This window comes from Malaclemys terrapin, chromosome 24 (genome assembly GCF_027887155.1).
Source record: "Malaclemys terrapin pileata isolate rMalTer1 chromosome 24, rMalTer1.hap1, whole genome shotgun sequence".
In the NCBI taxonomy this organism is placed as follows: domain Eukaryota; kingdom Metazoa; phylum Chordata; order Testudines; family Emydidae; genus Malaclemys; species Malaclemys terrapin.
This window is the reverse complement of record NC_071528.1, coordinates 5,590,571-5,609,725: the sequence shown is the minus strand read 5'-3', so window position 1 is coordinate 5,609,725 and position 19,155 is coordinate 5,590,571. Positions and strand designations below refer to the sequence as shown.

Below are 19,155 nucleotides of genomic sequence, written 5' to 3'. Positions count from 1 at the left end.
GAACAGACCCCAGATCCCCTGACTTCGTGGCCTGTGCAGCTCACTCAGAACAAAACCTGCTAATCCGTTCCAGGCACATCAGATCATAGGAAGTTGCAGTTTTCACACACATTACCATTTCCCTTCCCTCCCCATCGCACTGCCACGTCCCCCCTTGCCTTCTCCCTTAGATTAGAGTTATAAGCGATGAGGTGTTTGCTTTGTGCTCCCTGGTGGATGGTGAAAACATTCTTACATATTAAGCAGAAAGATCTGATCGTTTAAATTTTCTCTGCGCACGGTGGGAATCTTGCCTACCCTTTATTTCCAGGAGGGACCTGCACTTTGCTCCCATCAGTTGTCCTGGGGTCTGCCGCGCTGGTAGCTGCTCACTTTGAGTCCATGAAATAGGAGCTTTTGCTAAGCAGGGGTGAGGATTCTAGTCTGGCTCTTTGAATGCTTGATAAAAGAGAGGGATGTGGTGGCAAGGGGAGGGACTTTCCTCCACCCAGGCACCATTAAGTATCCCTGAGCTGCATTCCAGGTGTTCAGCATTGCTTTTTTTCGTAAATTGTTTTGTCGTGAGCCCGGAAAAGGAAGTGAACCAATTGTATAGGCCCATCCACAATCGACGTCCTGTAAACAGAATTTCATAGCAGCTAATGACTGCATTCCTTTCAAATCTGTTTTTTCCTATTCTGGGGCAGATAGCACTGGTTGCAAACTCTGCTTTCTTTATTTATTTATTAACAATTCTGATTAAAGGCCCTGGCTCAAGTGAAAAAGAGAGAAGAATTTCAGTGTATCAAGGTGACTTTCACTAAAGGTGTCTTGTTCTTTAAGATGCATCTGTGGCTTTCTAACAAGAGCTCTGTGTGTGCGTGTGTGTGCGTGGTGGTGGGGCAGCAAACGCTTGTCAGGAAAATCAACTTTGCTACTTTGACTGGGACTAAAGCTAATTACTAGTCGACTAATTTTATTGATTTCAAATCCCTTTTAGTGGAGATTTTGCTGTAAGGCTGATCGCCAGAGTGATTAGGACACAAAGCTGCTTAATTTGGAAGTGTTTATCAAGCAGCCTTCTGTCACCTCTGTTTCAAATCAAATTACAGTGGCACCCACTTCTTTATCTGCAATTCAGACTGCTTGCTCCATGACCCACCTCTGATGGAAGTAGACAGCATGTGCTTAGAGGGGGAAACCCGTTTAGTTTTCCCTTGGGGCGTCTGGCGGGGGAGAAAAGGTGAACTATAGTCACAGGCATAAAAATACTAGACTGCTGACTGTGGTTTTTACTCCCAGCTGCCATCATGACATAGGCAGAAATGGAAGCTCATGGGCTTTTGTAGTGACAGCCTCTTAAAGTCGTCTGTATGTACAGAAGAGCCTTTCCTGCCTCTCTCAGGTGCTTTGCTTGTTTCTGAATATCTGGAGAGCTGCGTTTACCCAGGACCCTTTAAAGGCTCACTCAGAGCAAGTGCCTCGTGTCTTAACCGGTCTCACTAAACAGGTCTTTGAAAGAAGTGGCAAGAGCACTTTTTGTGATCATCGATGTAAAAGTTGCTAACTCTTCTCATGGTAGCCGTGCTAGTGCACTGTAGCCCCTTTCACTCCGTGCATGTATGCGCCTCCAAAGAGACCGGATAAGTCCATTCTTGCTGCAGCAGGTTCACCACTTACAGAAGGCAGCATGCACATTAGTGCATTATAGAAGCCATGTGTTCTAGTGATTGGGCCTCCACGTACGTTCTGCCTCTTCCTCCTCTCCCTCCTCCCTAAATCAACTCTTAGAACTTGGCCCCTTCATATTTTTCATTTCTCCAAAGCCAAGACTTGCTGTGAGCTAGACTAGATCTGCTTGGCGACCATTAGCACAGGGATTCTTGAATGGAGACTTTGCAACCCAGGGGGGGAAGCACACCCTCTTCTTGGCTCCATGCATTCTGGTCGGCGGGGGACGGGGGGCGGGTTTCCATTGTGCTTGCCTGAAGCAGGGCTGACTGCCCACCCATTGATTCTCATCCATGGCAGAAATCATTTGGGGGTTGTGGGCCACAGCAACAAAAATACTTGGAAGAGTTTTGGGAATTCCCACATGGCATGTAGTACCAGAATGTCCAAGGGAGAGGATAGCCATCATCCCACCCCCATGTCCAAGGGGGGAGAGACCCCTTTCAACTCTCTTGGGATAGTATCCTTGCGCCAGAGAGTCGTGTGGGAAAGACTTGATTGTAACCTACGGGGTCAAAATTCTTTGATTCTGCAAAGGGTGTTTTCCACCCGTCTGGGGTGCCTGGTGCTTCAAGGCACAAAACGGCTTCCAAACAAAGTCCTGTTTCTTGCAAGCATCATTCTCTAAAGAAAGAACATAAGTCCTTGCTGGGCATTTTCTGCCTCTGGGAATCCAGTGCATTTGGGTCTCTGAGCTGTGTGTGGAATTAGCACGGGGTAGCTGGAATGTGGTAAAGGGAGGAGAGAACATGCATCCTTCTTACCGAATGTACTCACTCATTTAAGAATTATTTGTTTAAAGTGGCTTCCATCCTCACCATAATCTTTCTGCATTGGGAATTATTCCAGACACTAGGGGCCAGATTTTTAAAGGTATTTAGGGGTCCAAGTGGAATTTCTCAAGGCATCTAGGTACCTGAATACTTGAAAAAAATCTGGTCCTAAATGTCCTGAAACTGCTTGTTTGTACCGCGTTTATTAAAAAAAATGAAGCTCTTGTTTTACCTCCATATTGCCAAATCAGAAAAACCTGCAGCTTACTTCTGTGGTGGGGTGCATGCAGGGTCAGAGCACCCTTTTCTCATATTTGAGGGTAGAAGAAACTCTGGCTTTGGTGCTATAAAGGTGAGAAGTTATTGGGATACATTATCACCAGTTTTGGTGGTGTGTTTTTTTTGTTTTTTTTTTTAATGTGGGGAAGAGATCTCCTTGTGGATTTAAATAGAATGTCGATCTATATAATTTTGCTATTTTCCGAAGCAACGAAGGGAAGGTAGGAGCGTGAGGGTGTGTGTGTGTGTGTGAAGATAACGTCTCCAAATTCACCACTTTTTCTCACTTGCAAGTAAACCCTTCCCCTGAATCAAGTCCCTTGGAATGTCTTGTATTTATGGGATCTAGGCTCCTTTTATTGAGGGCAGACAGAGACAATGGAGTGGTCTGATAGTATCTCTTATCAGATGGAGCTTTTTTGCTGAGGCTAAACTTGGACAAATTATTTTTATCCGTGCTGAGAGCTTATAACTGTAATTGTATATCAGCTCTTTTTAGCTTCACCATAAAAATTGTGTTTAAAAAAAAAATTACTGTCTGACAGCTACATCTTATTCTATTAGTACGTTTTAATTAGAACATGAGCAAGAAATGCATTATGAATATTCATGATCAGGGTTATTAAAATGCATAATTAATCTGTGGGTTTCTTTTATTTTAATAACTGTATTAATGGAGGGGAGGCAGTCCCAATTTTTGTTGTTTCTGAACTGGGAAGTGTCTTACTCTTGGCTCCTTTAAGTGTTTTTATTTTAAAAGTTGGCTTAGAACAGCTGTGTGCGAGCATGTATACGTATGCGTATACCTTAAACACACAAAGCTACATAAAAAGAAAGTTATTCAGGTTGTGAAGTCAAGCACTCAGTTAGGAAATGCCAGAATTAAGTTTGCCTGTGCAAACTTAATTTGGCCCCCTTCTGCATATGCCTTAATGACACGATGACATTATTTAATGACACGATGACATTATTTTTTCCCCAGAACCCCTGCTTCATTCAGTGCGCAAAATGGAAAGTGCTCACTTAGTGAGCAGCTATTAATATTTTGTTTTCCCTCATTGTTCAGTGTGTGGCCCCAGGCCTTCTATACTGCATGCTAGCCAAACCCTGCTTAGAAGACAGAACTGTTAATTTCTTCATGGGCTTTCTCTGGTGCTCATCGCTGTAGTATCCGAGTGCTTCACAAATGTGAACTTTTATTTTCACCACGCTCCGGTGAGATGAGGCGGGGACGGGTATCGTCTCCATTTTATATAAGGGGAGCTGAGGCACAGAGAGATGAAGGTCAGAAGTATTCACTAATTTTGGATGTGCAGTTTGAGACCCCGAGGGCCTGGATTTTCAGAGTACGTAGTACTAGATGTCTTCAGCGGCAGCTGAGAGTGCTCAGCACTTCTGCAAACTGGACCCTGGGGTCTGAAGTCAGGCACTCAGGAAATGAGGAACGCTAGTAACCATTCTGAAAAGTTTGGTTTAAGTGACTTGGCCAACATCCCATAGGAATGTTGTGGCAGGGATAGGCTCAAATTCCATAGGGCTGCAGCATTCAGCTGCCTTAACCATGAGACGGCCCCTTCTCTTTCTGAAATCCCCGGCCTCATGCACTACATATAGGGTGACCATATTTCCCAGAGTGAAAATGGGACGCCCCATCACCAGCAGAAGAATGGTGAGACTTGGGAACCTTGGGTTTCGTTCCAGGCCTTGGATGGGAGTGTGCTCGAGTGGGCACAGACTCTCTTGCTCTGTCCCCTTGAACCTGTCCCTCTTCCTTACCCCAGCTCCTTATCCCAGTCTCCTTGCCCAGCCAACCCTAGTCTCCTCCTTCTCTGGGCTCACTGAGTCCCAGTCTCCTTGCCCAGCCAGTTCCAATTCCCCTCTCCCAGCTCCTCATCCAATCTGTCTCCCACCCCAAGTCTCTCCTTCCTGGCTCTTTGCTACAGTCTCCCCACTCTTTAATTCCTTGTCCAGTCTCTTTGCCCAGACCTAGTTCTCCTCTTGCACACCAGCTCCTTGTCAGATCTGTCTTCCCTTCGCCCCTGTTCCTGCCCACACTGGTTCCTAGTCCACGTCCAGCCAGTCCCAGTCTCCCCACAAGCTTTGTCTGATCTTACTGTTCTGCCTCCCCCACCTCCCAAATGACTCCGTCTCCTAATCCAACCAGTCCTTTCCTCCTTGCCTAGCCGGTCACAGTTCCTACCCTCTGCCCTCTTCCAGCCCCTTCTCAGTCTCACCGGCCTCCTTGTCCCAGTCTACTCCTTTCTCTTCCTCTTGGTCTGCCTTTGATCTCCTCATCTGCATTTGAATCCGACAGCTTCCTTCTGTCTGCTGCCTGAGTGCCAGCAGAGGGGTCACTGGTAGCACAGGAGAGCGATGCTCCCCGCTGTCCATTCTGCCTCCCCCCACCCAGAGCAGCAGTTTATAGGGCAAGTCCAGGTTTGCCCCATAACTCTGGGCTGGAGCACGTTCAGTTGCTCTGTGGGTATGGTGCACGTGCTCTCTGGTCACCACCAAGAGCTGTAGAAGCTGGTGCATGCTTAGGGCTGATCTACACTGGGGGGGCGGGGAGGGGGATCGATCCAAGATACGCAACTTCAGCTACACAAATAGTGTAGGTGAAGTCGAAGTATCTTGGATCGAATTACCTGGGGTCCACACGGCGCAGGATCGACGGCTGCGTCTCCCCTGTCGACTGCGCTACCGCCGCTCGCTCTGGTGGAGTTCCGGAGTAGACGGTGAGCACGTTCGGGGATCGATATATCGCGTCTTAACGAGATGCAATATATCCATCCTGGATAAATCAATTGCAACCCGCCGATACGGTGGGTAGTGAAGATGTACCCTTAGGCTAGGTCTACACTACCCGCCTGAATCGGCGGGTAGAAATCGACCTCTCGGGGATCGATTTATCGCGTCCGTCGGGGACTAATTTGTTAGTCTCTAAGGTGCCACAAGTACTCCTGATCCCCAAATCGACGCTCTTACTCCACCAGCGGAGGTGGGAGTAAGCGCCGTCGACAGGAAGCCGCAGAGGTCGATTTTTGCCGCCGTCCTCACAGCGGGGTAAGTCGGCTGCGATACGTCGAATTCAGCTACGCTATTCACGTAGCTGAATTTGCGTATCTTAAGTCGACTCCCCCCTGTAGTTTAGATGTAGCCTGAGTGAGGACATAATCTTCTGAGGTTTAGTTGCTAAAGTCCTAGGCCATGTCTACACTACCACTTATGTCGGCGTAACTGACATTGCTCAAGGGTGTGAAAAACACACACCCCTGAGCGACACTGCCTAAGTGGTAGAGTGTGCGGAGCTGTGTTGGCGGGAAAGCTCGCTCCTGTCGGCATAGAGCAGCGACACAAACAACCTTACACTGGCACAGCTGTAAGGTCTCTAGTGTAGTCTTTGCCTTAGTCTCCAGATAGAGCATGTATGAACTGGGATTTTTCAGTAGTTTATAACTTGGCCAAATTTGGACAGATTTTCACAGGAAGGGCAAAAGACAAGCAGGCCACACCCTTACCAAATTTCAAGTCACTGCCTCCAAAGTATGGGGGCGCTTGATCTGTTAAAAAAAAAAATCCCCTGAGTTTAACACAGGCAAAACTTATTTTTCCCAGACTTATTCTCCAACAGCTGACCCATTTTGGCTGAAATTTCTTCACCATCATAATAATCAGTCTGAGACAGACACCGGGCACGTCAAATTTCAGCCTGAAGTTGGCGAAGTTGTAATCAACTGAAGATGGGGTATTACAATGGGAAGTATTGTGCAAACGTAATACTGGGCAGCGCTACCAGCCCTGCCTGTAATATACACACGTTTGCTTACACGGATGTGCGCACATACAGTATTTAAGCCAGTTTGTTTGTGTGCTTTATCTGGAATCCAGAATAACAATTCCAGAGCTGTGCAGCTTTATTCACTGGTAGTATTAAAGGGCATTAACCTCAACTCCATTAGCTCTTAGCGCTCCTCGGCAACCTCCCGCATGCATGCACGTTGATGGCTGGAAGAGGAACTCTTCAGTTTCCTCATAACTGTTGACTGGACTGAAATCTGACCATCGATGTTCCTGTAACCCAGTCACATAATCAGCTTAGAAGCAAGGACAGGCTTCTTATCTGGAGTCAGAGATGCTTAAAGAAAAGAAGGGGGAAGGGCAAGTCCCAGGAGGAAAGGCAGGCGCTCCTGTCATCCCTTTGCTAGCACCTAGGGGTGTGTCTGAAAGTCTTTAAAGGCCTTGTGTACAGTTGAGAAATCTGACCTGCTAAGCGCTGTTTGGATTCCCCCCGGCGGGTCCGTAACATGCCACAAACACACACAGAATATGGCTCGCGTAGTGGACGGCGTTCATATCCCTGTTTGAATTGCCCCTTGCCATGAGCAGTGCTGGCTGCCTCCACTAGTCTGCTGCCAGGGCAGGCAGCCAGCCACTGATTCAAACAGGAGGCCAGAGAATCCATGATGGAATGCATCAGAAAAACAAGGCTGCAGGAGCTCGTACAGCACCTAGCGTAACTGGGCCTTGGGGACTCTCAGTGCCACCCTAATACAGATATAATCAGGGGCTCCACTGTGATCTCCTCAGAGAATGCCAGCCAGGGACAAGGACTGCTAGTGCTGTTATCCCAGCAAGTACAATGCCATGATACAGGGCGGTATGGGCTCTTATTGGACCGCCCCATATTCATCTGCTCCTTCCTATGCACTTTCCCACAGTGCTCCAGCCCTTCCCATGAGCTGCCCAAGGAAAACAGGAACCCGCCCAGTACATGCATCGCCCCTATGATCTTAAATCCCAAATTGGTTCTCTGGTTCTGATATCTTGCCCTAGTTGCTTGTTGCCGCTGGCCTTCACATTTGCAAGTGTAATAAAGTTGATGGTGCACTTTTGACCTCCGTGTTAAAGGTTCCTCTAGCATATTTTCATTTGGAAGTAGCTCATAGTGACACTTAATGGGGGGGGACCTGAACCTCTCCACTCTGACATTCACCACGAATTCCAGTATCTGCTGGTCTTACTCTTTGGCTCTCGCCTTACGTGACCTGGTACGTCCTCCCCACCCTATTAAGATGCTTGAGAGAAATTGTCTTACCAAAGATCAGAGGAGTAGCCGTGTTAGTCTGAATCTGTAAAAAGCAACTGTTAGTCTTAAAGGTGCCACAGGACCCTCTGTTGCTGACCAAAGAGTGAGCTCTGACCGTTCATCCTGGACTTGGTTTTGAGGGAATCGCCTGAGTTTCCAAGGGTGTTTGACCCTTTCTCCCACAGTCCCCCTGGGCTCTCAGAAGGTCTTGTGAAAATTCCCACAAGCCCTTGCTCTTTAGGAAACTGGTGGATAAGTATCCAGAGAGCAGTGCAGCTAGAATAGCTAACCAGAGAGCCGTGTGTGGCCATGACTGCACTGTTTACACTGGTTCTGTTACCCACAATTCAGTTCTCGAGTGCTTCCTTCTGTCCTGTCATGTATGCCCCTCCCACTCCATGCTGAGGGTGAGGTAGGTGAAATGAAAGAGGAAGCTGGTGTCTCCCAGGACTTGTCTCATAGGTCTCCTCCTCCCAGCCCGAGAGAAGAATCTGCTCAGGATGCACTGAACTCATTGTTCATGGCCTCACCCAAGCTGTCCAAATGCTTTGGAAATACTCCTGAAAGCAACATGAATAGATGGAGCATTTCTGTCTCCTGATTTCTATTGGTGTTTGCAGGGTATGCAGATGAATTGCTTTAGAAAAACACATTAGCAAAGCAAAAGTTTATTCTAGGAAGTAGGAGGTGGGAGAATTGGCAGTAATTCTCCCTAGTATCCAAGGTATTATTAGAGGCTTATCCCTGCTCTGCACAGTAATCACATTGGAAATTTTTGATTAGAAAACAAAATCTAAATGAGAATTATGAATATTCATTAGGTGTAGAGATTAATATGCATAATTATGCAAATTAGACAGCAATTAAACACCAATTCTCTGGGGAAATGATTAACACAAAGGCACAGAAATAGAAGGATGTAATTTGAAAGAAGTTTCTGGTTAAATGAACAGTAAGGGGAGCGGAGGAGACAAATATGGCGTGTTTGCCATAATAATAAGCTTTGCTAAAATGAAATTGGTGCAAGCACTGAGACTGTTTCACCATCCCCACCCCCACCCACGCCCCCTGTTTGCTCTGCAGTTTCATGTATGGACACTCTGACTGAAGGGTATAAACTCATTTGATAAAGAAAAACAATGCAAGGCCTTAGGTTGGTTGGTTTTTAAGCTGGACGTCTAACTCATGTCTAAGAGATGAGGACGTCTGAATGTAGCAAGAATCTTACCCCAAGCACTGCTGGATTTTTATAGGGCCTAAGCAACCGGCTTCCAAAATGAGGTGTCGAGGGCTCTTGGTCCTATGTAGGATTTTGTCTAACGCTCTGAAGATCTGCTGCACTCAGCGATGCATGTTCAAGGCATAGGCCAGAGAAGAAGGATGGTCTGTGCGATGATCGGCCAAGACTAGACTAAACGTTCTCCCTCCAATATAAAACATTTCCACCCTCGCCCCTTCAGTTTTTTAAGTGTCCATCAGCTGTGGATTAGGGCGCTACTGTTTATTGTGAAGCATTAGCTCTAGACTGTATGTTGCCACCTTTCTAGCCTGGCTGTGATGTGTACTGTCGCTCTGAGCTGCAAAGGCAGACAATCTTGAGCTGTGTTTTTCACCTCTCGCTGGAGGGAGGGAGTGGTTTGGAGCTGCTTTGGATGAATGTGAATTTTTAATGTCAACATCTCTTTAAATGGCGACTTTTTATTTTTATTTATTTATTTATTTTTGGTCCAGTGCAAGGTTTGAAACAGTGAAATTGGAGTTAACGAGTGAGTCTGTTTGATAATCTAAAAAGCTGATCATTTATGGAAAAACATTGCCATCTGGGTGCAATGGCTGTTAGAGGGGGTGCGATTGTTTTGAAGTGTTACGTGTGTCAGAAATGTCTTTTTTTTTTTTTAATATATATAAAAATGTATATTCAGAAAGGACAACAACATGGTTGCTAAACACTTTGTGAGCTGCTGCACATTGTGAGCAGTTTTATGTATTTGTGTGTGTGTGTGTGTGTGTGTGTGTGTGTGTGTGTGTATAATATTTTTAATTGTGTATGCAGCTAGACTGGGATTTTCAAAGGAAACTATGGGAGTTTAGAAGCACAACTGTTTTGAGAGTCTGAGGCTAGTGCTTCTAAATCTTGGTGAAAATCTCTTCCCCACCCCCACCTCAGTACCAGCTCCCACTGAAATTCAGTGTAATTTGGGCACCTAAATTTGTTAGACTACTTTGAAAATCTCAGCTCTACAATTGTGAAGTTCATAAACTATTGAATTGACCCAGTACCGTATAGAATGCGTACTGCCTTGTAAAACATGGATGCAGCCTTTGGACAAAGGCAGGGGTATTTTATCTCAGAATCTAGCTGACTCTCAAAGCCCTGGCGTTAGCTGCCTATCTTGATGGGAACTGCAGCCACAGTCCCACCCACTCCAAGAGATCAGCTTTCCTAAACTAACCAGTGATCTTTCAATAAGTGAACCAACACAAGCCGCCATCTAAATGAAAAGTGGCCTCCGCCTTTTGTGGCATTTCCGGGTTTACCAACCGTCACTTTCAGCAGCGTAGTTCTTGGAGTGTGAGCCTAGCATTGCCCATAGTTGGCATTAACCGCTGGAGAATTAGGCCTGTACGGCCAATAAAGCCTATTGAAATCGGTTAAAGGCCTTGTCTCCACAGGACAGGAGTTTTGTGTGTGTAACCTTCGGTGTGGATTTAAGCCACGATAGTTGCACTGGAATAGGAGTGCCCACCATGGGGTCATACCAGGATAAGTAGCTTGGATTCAAACTACTTGGAAGGGGTTATAGCAAAACTGAAAAAGTGCTCTCATGAGTGTGCACACAAGGGGCAGTGCCTGCTGTATAACTGGTAAAGCTTTCTGTTTGGAGTTTATTACCTACACAGTCGCCAACAAGTCGTGTTAGGTGTTTGTTTTTTGGAGGGGGATTCGGAGGGGGGAGGCTTGGGGCTTAATTCTATTTGCAAAGGATCCTCGTGCTTAATTCGACTACAGAATGTTCTGACCAAACCTTCTGTGTTCAGGTGCTGCTCGTGGGCCAGGGACACAGCTTTATGCCCCCCTGGGGTGAAAGTAAAGTTTCACTCAAACAGGCATGAAAATGCAAAGGGTGAGGTTGTGTCTAGGACAGTGCACACCAACAGCTGAAGTGATGGTCTCATTTAGGCTGGTGCAAATCTAGGTTAACTGGGCTGAAGGTAGTAGAGTTATTCCTAGATCTGTACAAGTATAAAGGAGAGCAGAATTTGGCCCTGTGAGCGAACAGTTTCAAGTGCAGTTGTTCAGTTGACGTACAGTTCTTCTCACTCACATAAATTAGACCATTTGGGAGCAAGGGGGCACCTGCATTAAGATTTTTAATTTGTAGTCCTCTTAAATGTTGACCTCTAGGAAGACCAGATTTACAAGCTATCTCTTCAATCATGCAAAGTTTAAAAAAACAAAAAAAACCACTTCCCCTTCCCACCCCTACCACCATCGCAGGTTCTGGAACATGTATACAAACGACGTAGGGCTTGCTTTGAAGCTCACTAAATAAGCTTTCAGCTCTCAGCTGAAATGGCAAGGTCCGGGGAGAGGGTCAGTCACAACGAGTGGAATGATTTATTAATAAAAATATTGTTTTGTTTGTAGAAGGAAGAGTTAATTTTGAGAGGACACCTTTGAGGGTTTGCTGATAAAGTAAAAGTAACCTTTGTTCTTCCTGTTTTTTTGGTAGGTTTGGATGAAAGACCGGGATCAGGTTCCTGGGGTGCAGGAGATCAAAACAGCTCCACATTTGACCAAGGAAGGGTAAGGATGAAGCGTAAACAGAGACCTTAAAACAAAAATAAACAGGGTCTTTACGATGGCTTCTCGGTGTGTGTTTGTGCCCAGTCGGTTTTAACCTGCAAACGTTTTTCTTGTAATTCTTGTGATAGAGCCTCAGCTAACCCCCTCAGATAGGTCACTTCTGCAGTTACTCTGCAGTGGTGCTGGATGAGAGAAGGTTTCTCTCTTTTTATTACTTGACAGCAACATACCTGTAAGGCCCTGCCGGCCTGGGCAAATGTTGTGGCAGCTTTCTTGCAAACCTTCTCCTTGCTTGAAAAGTGTAGTGTAGTTTAGACTGCACCTGGATCAGTGTTGACTTGGCTTGTCCAGACAACCCTGCACTTCCTCACCCATGCTTGGACTTGCATTTTAAGTTGGGGGAAAGCAGTCGTTCCTGACGGCTGAGTGGGGAGAGCAGGAGTGTCACTTTGGCTCTGAGTTGAGCATTTTTAGCTAGGCATCTAGCATGGATTACTACGATTGTACCTTGGCACTCTAACTTGCTCATCCTCTTACCTACCCCACGTGATGGAGGAGGAAGGCTGAAATGGGAATGTAATAATAAGGCACCTAAAACAGCAGCTAGACTTGACAGCTGATGGTGCCCGGTGTTCAGCCAGAACACCCCCAGCCCATTTGGAGTAGCCTGGCTCTGGAACCAGACTCTGTGGTCAGTCTGGGTTGGGATCTGCTGCCGCCAGAACACATTGAGCTTCTGTACCATCTCCCAGCTTTATCAATGCCCGTGATGAGTCTCATCCCAGAGGTATTGGAGGTGCCTGTGTAAGAGAGCGGGTTACAGCCCAGCAGATTGACACAAGCTCTCAGGGAGGGAATGGAAAGCAACGGGAGGCGGGAGGAAGAGAATTGGAAGTGTTTGCAGGGAAGGAATTGAGGCTGTGACAGCATATAACTGGGGCCCGAGGAGGGGAAGAGAGAAAAGACATTAACTTAATTGAAATGGTGTTTTTTTGACAGATGCTCATGTTTTAATGGGTTTATGTGATTCGTTTTCACAATGGCACCGTTCCCTTCCCTTAGGTCAGCGATGAAACAGGCACCACGTCGTTTCTCATTTTTATAGACCTCCCCTCTTCCCCCCACCCTCGCCCCTTATGGCTTTGGGGAGGGGTGGGCTGGGTGAATTCTATGGCCCGTTTCTCCTCGGAACAGGAGGAATTGCTCCCACGGTGCTTGCCCAGGGCCGAGTTCCGTCAGGACGGGGGCGAGTGGGGTGGGAGCTGCCAGGGTGGAAGAGCGTTTTGTTTCTCTGCAGGGGGCTGGTTTTGTGGCTCTTCCCCAAACCAGCTCCCTGCTCTGGAAGCTCTGCTGGGGCCTCCTGCTGTCCCTGGGTGCTGAGACATGTGAGGAAGGGAGATGAAGAAGCCAGTGCGTTACTCTCCTCCTCCTTTCGCCCGTAGCTGGGGGTGGATGTTGGACTGAATCCTTTTGAGGTCTGGAGTTTGGCTCCCCATGTCGCTGCTGTCCCCTTTCTAGGATGAACCAGGCTAAAACTCGCAAGTACAGACGCCTCTGAACTCTGTGTGTTTGGGGGCAAAGAGGGAAGTAGTTTGAAATCCAGAGCCAAATGTTGTGGTTTGGGTCCTTCTTTATATTTAAACCCAAGTTACATAAAAAGAATCGGATCTGGATTTTGCTCAAGCAAGCTTTCAGGTGGCATGACTGATGTGTGACTCTGGTGCTTTTGATTGAGACCCAGGCTAGCTGGGGGAGTGCCCAGTGGCAGGCCTTGCCCTGGAAGTTCTCTACTCCCCACTCATCCATTGAAAAAATAAAATAATCCATAACGTCCTTATGACAATCTCCCATGTACAATTATTCCTGTTTTGTGTTACATTAGCAGGGCTATGGTGAAGGCGCCCATTATGGAGAACACCGGGACCTATCATCTCACAACAGCATATCTTCATCACCATTCCTGGGATCTGGACTAGTAGGTAAGTACTGCGTGCTGTACCTCTGAGCAAGGCTGTCAATCTACGTAATGCAGGTGAAGTTAAAAACCCAACCAAGAGTGTTTGCACAGACCATAATAGTCCACCCAAACGTCACCAAAAGTTGCTGTTGTCAAACCTGCAGCCGAATGAGCTGCTATCCAGGAGCTCTGTCAATGTTTTATGGATGCACAAGGGCCTTTGTATTTTACATGGTGGTGGTGTTTTTTTGATCTATCACAGTAGCATCTAGAATCCCCAACAGAGATCAGGGCCCAGTTGTGCCGGGTGCTGCACAGACACATAGTAAGAGAGAGTCTCTGCTCTGAAGAGCTTACCATCTAAATAGCCCAGACAGAGAGAGGATGGGAGGGGAAACCATCTAAGAGAGGAGAAGGGATTTGCCCAAGATCAAAGAGCCAGGAACAGAACCCCATTTTTCAGAGCCCTGGTCCATTAAAGCAAGCTGGTGGTGTGCTCTCTGGTGAGTCGTTGAAGTCCGAACACAATGGCATGGGGCCTAATAAGGATCCTTTTCCTAGGCAGAGAGGTAAGCGCACATCTGGAGCTGTAAATCTGCATTAGACAATGAGCTGTGACTGCATACAAGAGCTGGTAGCTGTTTTCTGCTCTCCTGTCGTCCGTCTTCCCCCCCCCCCCGCCACTTTGTGACTTTTTTCCTAACCTGCACCATGGCTCAAAAGACCTTCCTTTCACGCCCGTTTCCACTCTGGACTTGAAGTGACCAGCCTGGAGTCTCATGCTTTGCACGAGGGCTGTAGTGCGACCTTGTAGTGTTGGTGTGTGGGAGAGCCTGGTTTCGTTCCCGGCCTTTCTTGACACGCTGTCCAGAGTGCAGGATGCTCCGACAGCCTGGAAGGAAAGAAGCGCCATGTATATTGCTCAACACTGGCCCCTCCGGTTGACCACGGGGCATTGATATCCAACTTGGATGTTCTTCTCCTACTTCTTACTCCCCCCAAATGTTGCTATGCGCACTCCTAGAAGGGAAGTTCATTTTGTTTGAAGGAGCTTTTTTCCACAGGGGTCCTGTTTGGCAGGTGTGACCTGCAGGGCCACCAGATAGTGGAGACGATGGGGGATTAGCTAGTCTCGCCTGTGTGGCAAGTGCTCTGCACTCCTCTAACCTGGCTCCCTTGCCCCCATTTGGCGTGTGAGGTCCCCTTGCTCTCTCTCCTGCTCTGTCTCCAGAGGAGCCAAGAGACTCACTGAATTCTGCTGAGGACCCAGTTCTTTCCCTCGTGCTTCTCTGACCGTCTGGGTCAGGCAGCGGTAAGGGGACCACGCCTCTTTCAGCTCCATGCTCCTGCTGCCAAGCTAACTCATGCTCACATCCCCTCTTTCCCCAGAGACGGTGATTTACGCACAACTGGGCATAAGAAGGATGCGTGACAATTTACCCCTTTACCTCTTCAGACTCGGGGGATTAAGAGCAGAAAATATCCATCCTGACGGGCTTAGAGAGCTTCTAATTACATTAGGCAAGGAATCAGGGTTAGACATCCCCTCCTTTCCCTTAGCAGCAGTGGTTAAAACCCTCCCGTTAACGTGGCCAGCTGACGTGAGTCTGGGAGTGGGGGAGGAAGGCTATTACCCGCAGTGGCCTTTAGTGAAAGGGGAGGGGGAGCTGTATTCTTTAAAAGAAAATCCCTGCTAAAATCAGTGGTTCCTCCTTCTCCAGAGCGAGGTAGAAAGAGGAAGAAAAGGACCTAATAGATCTAGGAAGCAAATGTTGGCCAATTTCCTCCTCCTGCTCTGTATGTAGTGGAAGAGGGAAGCTGTCAGATCCAGGCTATCTGGAGAGCCAGTCTCTATCTCCAGATGGTTATTTCCACGCCTTGGTCAAAAAGGGAACTTCCAAGTTAAGTCTCTGGGGTCCCATCCAGAGGAGGAAATGAAGATTTAGTTGGTGTTGGCCCTGCTTTGAGCAGGGGGTTGGACTAGATGACCTCCTGAGGTCTCTTCCAACCCTGATATTCTATGATTCTAAGATCATCTCTGAGTCAGCTATTTCCTTGTTGGGTCAGAGGAGGTGGCTCCTTGCTTTCTGACCTGGAGGATGTAATAAAAGCAGAGGTAGAGTTTTTTAATGACAACGGGGAAGTCTGCGTGAAATGCTTCCGATTTGGGGGAAGAAAACTACCTTTATGTCCAAGAGCCAAACTCTGTTCCAAGGGTTGCCTCTGGCTAAAGGTGGCATAATTCCTAAGATTCCTCATGGAGCAGGTGAAGAGGAGCTGCTGCCTTGAGGAAGAACAAGAAGGTTTCAGCCCCAGATGTCTGCAGCTGTGAGATGTTTTGCCCAAAAGATAGGCTTACTCTTAAAGACAGAACTCCAGGTTTTTTGCTAGCATATCAGATAGTCCCCTGGTTCCACTGCATACCCAATCAGCCTCATACGTTCACGTTACTTGGGCCTCTGCTACCTGGGCTGATGGGAGTCTCCTTTAGCTGTCACTAGCACTTAAAGCTTGCATCCCTTCTGAATGTCTGTCCGTAGCACCCAGAGCCCTACAGACTGTTAGAGTGGGTCCACCCGATGAGAGGTCATTGATGCACATTACAGAACTCTTGAGGATTGTGGCTTGATTCAGGTCTCCCAGTTCAGTGAAAAGATCTAATCTTCCAAGAGCTTAGGAGGCTGGTGACTGGGAACAGAGGCTGCATCACTGGAAATGAGGGGGGGGGGGAGGGCGCACGGCGAACTGGTTTAGAAAGGGAGGGGGGAAATCTGAAACGTCAAAGTCGTTTTCCTTCCCAAACTGAAATGATTAAAAAAAAAATTCATGAAATACTTTTCCCAAAAAAATCAAAATTTTGTTCCTCCTTTTTGCCACTGCATGTGATAGGATGGAGGGTGGCTGTGCTGGGACAGGGTTTTTTCACCTTTTAATTCTCTTCTCTTCTCCCCCTCACCCTCCAAAAAAAAAAAACAAAAAACTGAAAAGTTAGTGGCGAGGAAGAAAAAAGAGAGAAATGGAAAATGTGTGTGGGGGAAGCCCTGGATATCCTTTATTTTATTGCATTCAGCTGCGGGAAGGTGGAAGAAACAAAAAATGAAATTTTGAAATCTAAATTTTCCAGATTCTGGCTTCAGTGGCAAACTAGAAAGTTTTTATATAAAAAAATTAAAAACAAAAACACAGCAAACTAAAAAGAACAAGTTTCCAGTTTGAAAAAAGATATTTTGTGTGTGTTATGGATGGGGTTGGGGCAGGGAGGAGAGCTTAGAATGAAAAATGTACCAGCTCTACTAATAACACGGATGGGCAGAAGATGAAAGGGTGTAGATAGGATGATACAAGCAATGCGGGGAGAGAGAGCAGAGAAGGATGTGAGATCACCCTCCCAATTGGCCATCTTCCAATCTCTTTTCCAAGAGTGCAGTTAAAATTCATTCCAAAGTCTTGCTATCTTTTTATTTCCTCCAGGAATGCCAGGGGGCTCTAAAAGAGACTCTCCTTTCAACAGGAGCAAATTCTGGGCTAGAAATTCCAAGACTGGGTGGGATGGGTAGGGGGAATCTAGGCTCAGGATGCTCCAAAAATAAACATCTTCCAAATTCTGGTTTCTGAGACCCCTCAGGGATTGTGGAGTTTGGGCAGTGGGCAGCTGTCAGTTTGCATGGCATAAGGTATAGGACAGCCCATCTGCCACGGACAAGTGGATGCAAGAAGTGGTAACTCCTGCAATTTTTCCATGGGTGCGTGCGGTTTCCCAAACTGCAGATCACTGCCCCACAGGCTTCAAACTTGTCCACTGAAGCATCTGACAGGGGGACCAGCAGTTTGGCGTGCATCTGCTAGCGATGGAATGCAGTCAAGCCAGTGCTGTTTTTAAAAATAAATAAAAATATTCTTCGTTTCTGCTGCATTTTCTGCCTGCCCCAAAGAAAAATGGAGAGGCAGGAGGCACCTTGACACAAAGCGTTAAGCAGGCTTACAAGCCTGTAGGAATTCAGCGCTGGAGAACCCCATTGGCCTGAGCTTCAGGAAACTTCATCAGCTCTGTCAATATTTGGGCTGCATAGCCAGGGGATCCCGAAAATTCCTTTGATTCATGCACCTCTGTTGGCCATATTATCCATTGTGGCATCTGCATGAAGATGGGTAGAGCAGTGATCCCCTTCCTTGGAATAGTGGAGGATTTGCCCATCCCGCAGACCTGGATGGCAGTCTGTCTGGAGCTGGTTCCTGGGAGGAAACTATCGGCTGCAGCCCTGGTGTCCTGTGATGAGGTCGCTGCAGTCCCATGTGCTCATGTCTAAACTTAAAGGAGAAGGGTTTAATCCTCGCTTGGAAAGTCATGCAGTTTTGGAGCAATAGTGGACACCAGCTGCAGAAAGGGGTGTTTTTTTTCCCATCAGGTATTGGGTTTTGTGACACTCCTTTCTGCAGCTCCAGCAATACCGACAGCTGCGATTCAGTCTCCACTCAAGCTGTTAGGATCCTTGGTGTCATGCGTGTCAGTCGCTCCCAGGCCCAGGTGGCACCAGAGACTCCTGCAGTGACTGCTGCTGACAAACTGTTCTAGGCGAGCCAGGGTGTGAAGAGAGGTTCAGACACTGCAGGAGGAAATGGCCGTTTTGGTGGAAGAAGGCGGATGCTACACAACAGCGTATCAGGGCTCGTTAATCCAGTTTTCTCACTGATGTGTTCCAGTACCAGTGGACCAGCTGGAGTGGACAGACTGACCGAGTAGGGTTTGACTGTATGTTATGGACACTCTGTTAATAGGAAGTGATGATTGTTTACAGAAATGTATCGGGGGGGGTAGCCGTGTTAGTCTGTATCTACAAAAACAACAAGGAGTCTGGTGGCACCTTAAAGACTAACAGGTTTATTTGGGCATAAGCTTTCGTGGGTAAAAACCTCACTTCTTCAGATGCATGCATGGGGGAAGGTTGCATGAATCGCAGCTGCTCCAGGAAGCAATGGCTCCATGTCAATGGATGGAACTTCGACAATCCCACTCACTTGCCCTGGATGTAACAGACGGAGTGCCACCATGTGCCTCCCAACAGCACATGTCCTCTTTCTCTAGACGAAGAATCATAGAATATCAGGGTTGGAAGGGACCTCAGGAGGTCATCTAGTCCAACCCCCTGCTCAAAGCAGGACCAATCCCCAGACAGATTTTTGCCCCAGATCCCTAAATGGCCCCCTCAAGGATTGAACTCACAACCCTGGGTTTAGCAGGTCAATGCTCAAACCACTGAGCTATCCCTCCCCTGAATGCCAGAGACCATGGCAGTAGGTGCCCTTTCTGAACACTGAACCCACCTTGTGCATTTCTTACCATTGCTTCCAGGTCCCTGAATTGTTTCTGTGACCAGGCTAACGCAGGCAATCGCGGTGCCCAGAGAGCTACGTGTTAAACAAAACGTGAGCTCCTCGGCTAATCTGTGTTTTCGCTAGTTTGGCCAGGCCTGCGACAGCATTGGGTCTATCAGTGTAACCCTGACAGCCTGGCTATTGAGAGACTGCATGATAGAGGATGTTT

At 47.3% G+C, this 19,155-nt stretch overlaps 1 protein-coding gene across 10 annotated transcripts in view; it reads left to right on the top strand.

The window, feature by feature from the left end:
• The window catches only part of TCF3 (transcription factor 3), a 118,951-nt gene that overhangs the window by 55,449 nt on the left and 44,347 nt on the right, over window positions 1-19,155 (top strand). For 7 of the 10 annotated variants that reach the window (XM_054013548.1, XM_054013547.1, XM_054013546.1 and 4 more), the window contains exons 4-5: window positions 11,583-11,656; window positions 13,539-13,635. In XM_054013548.1, the coding sequence (XP_053869523.1) occupies window positions 11,583-11,656; window positions 13,539-13,635 (171 nt within the window). The remainder of the gene's footprint in view (window positions 1-11,582; window positions 11,657-13,538; window positions 13,636-19,155) is intronic. The other 3 variants (XM_054013551.1, XM_054013550.1, XM_054013543.1) reach the window with 1 other exon arrangement.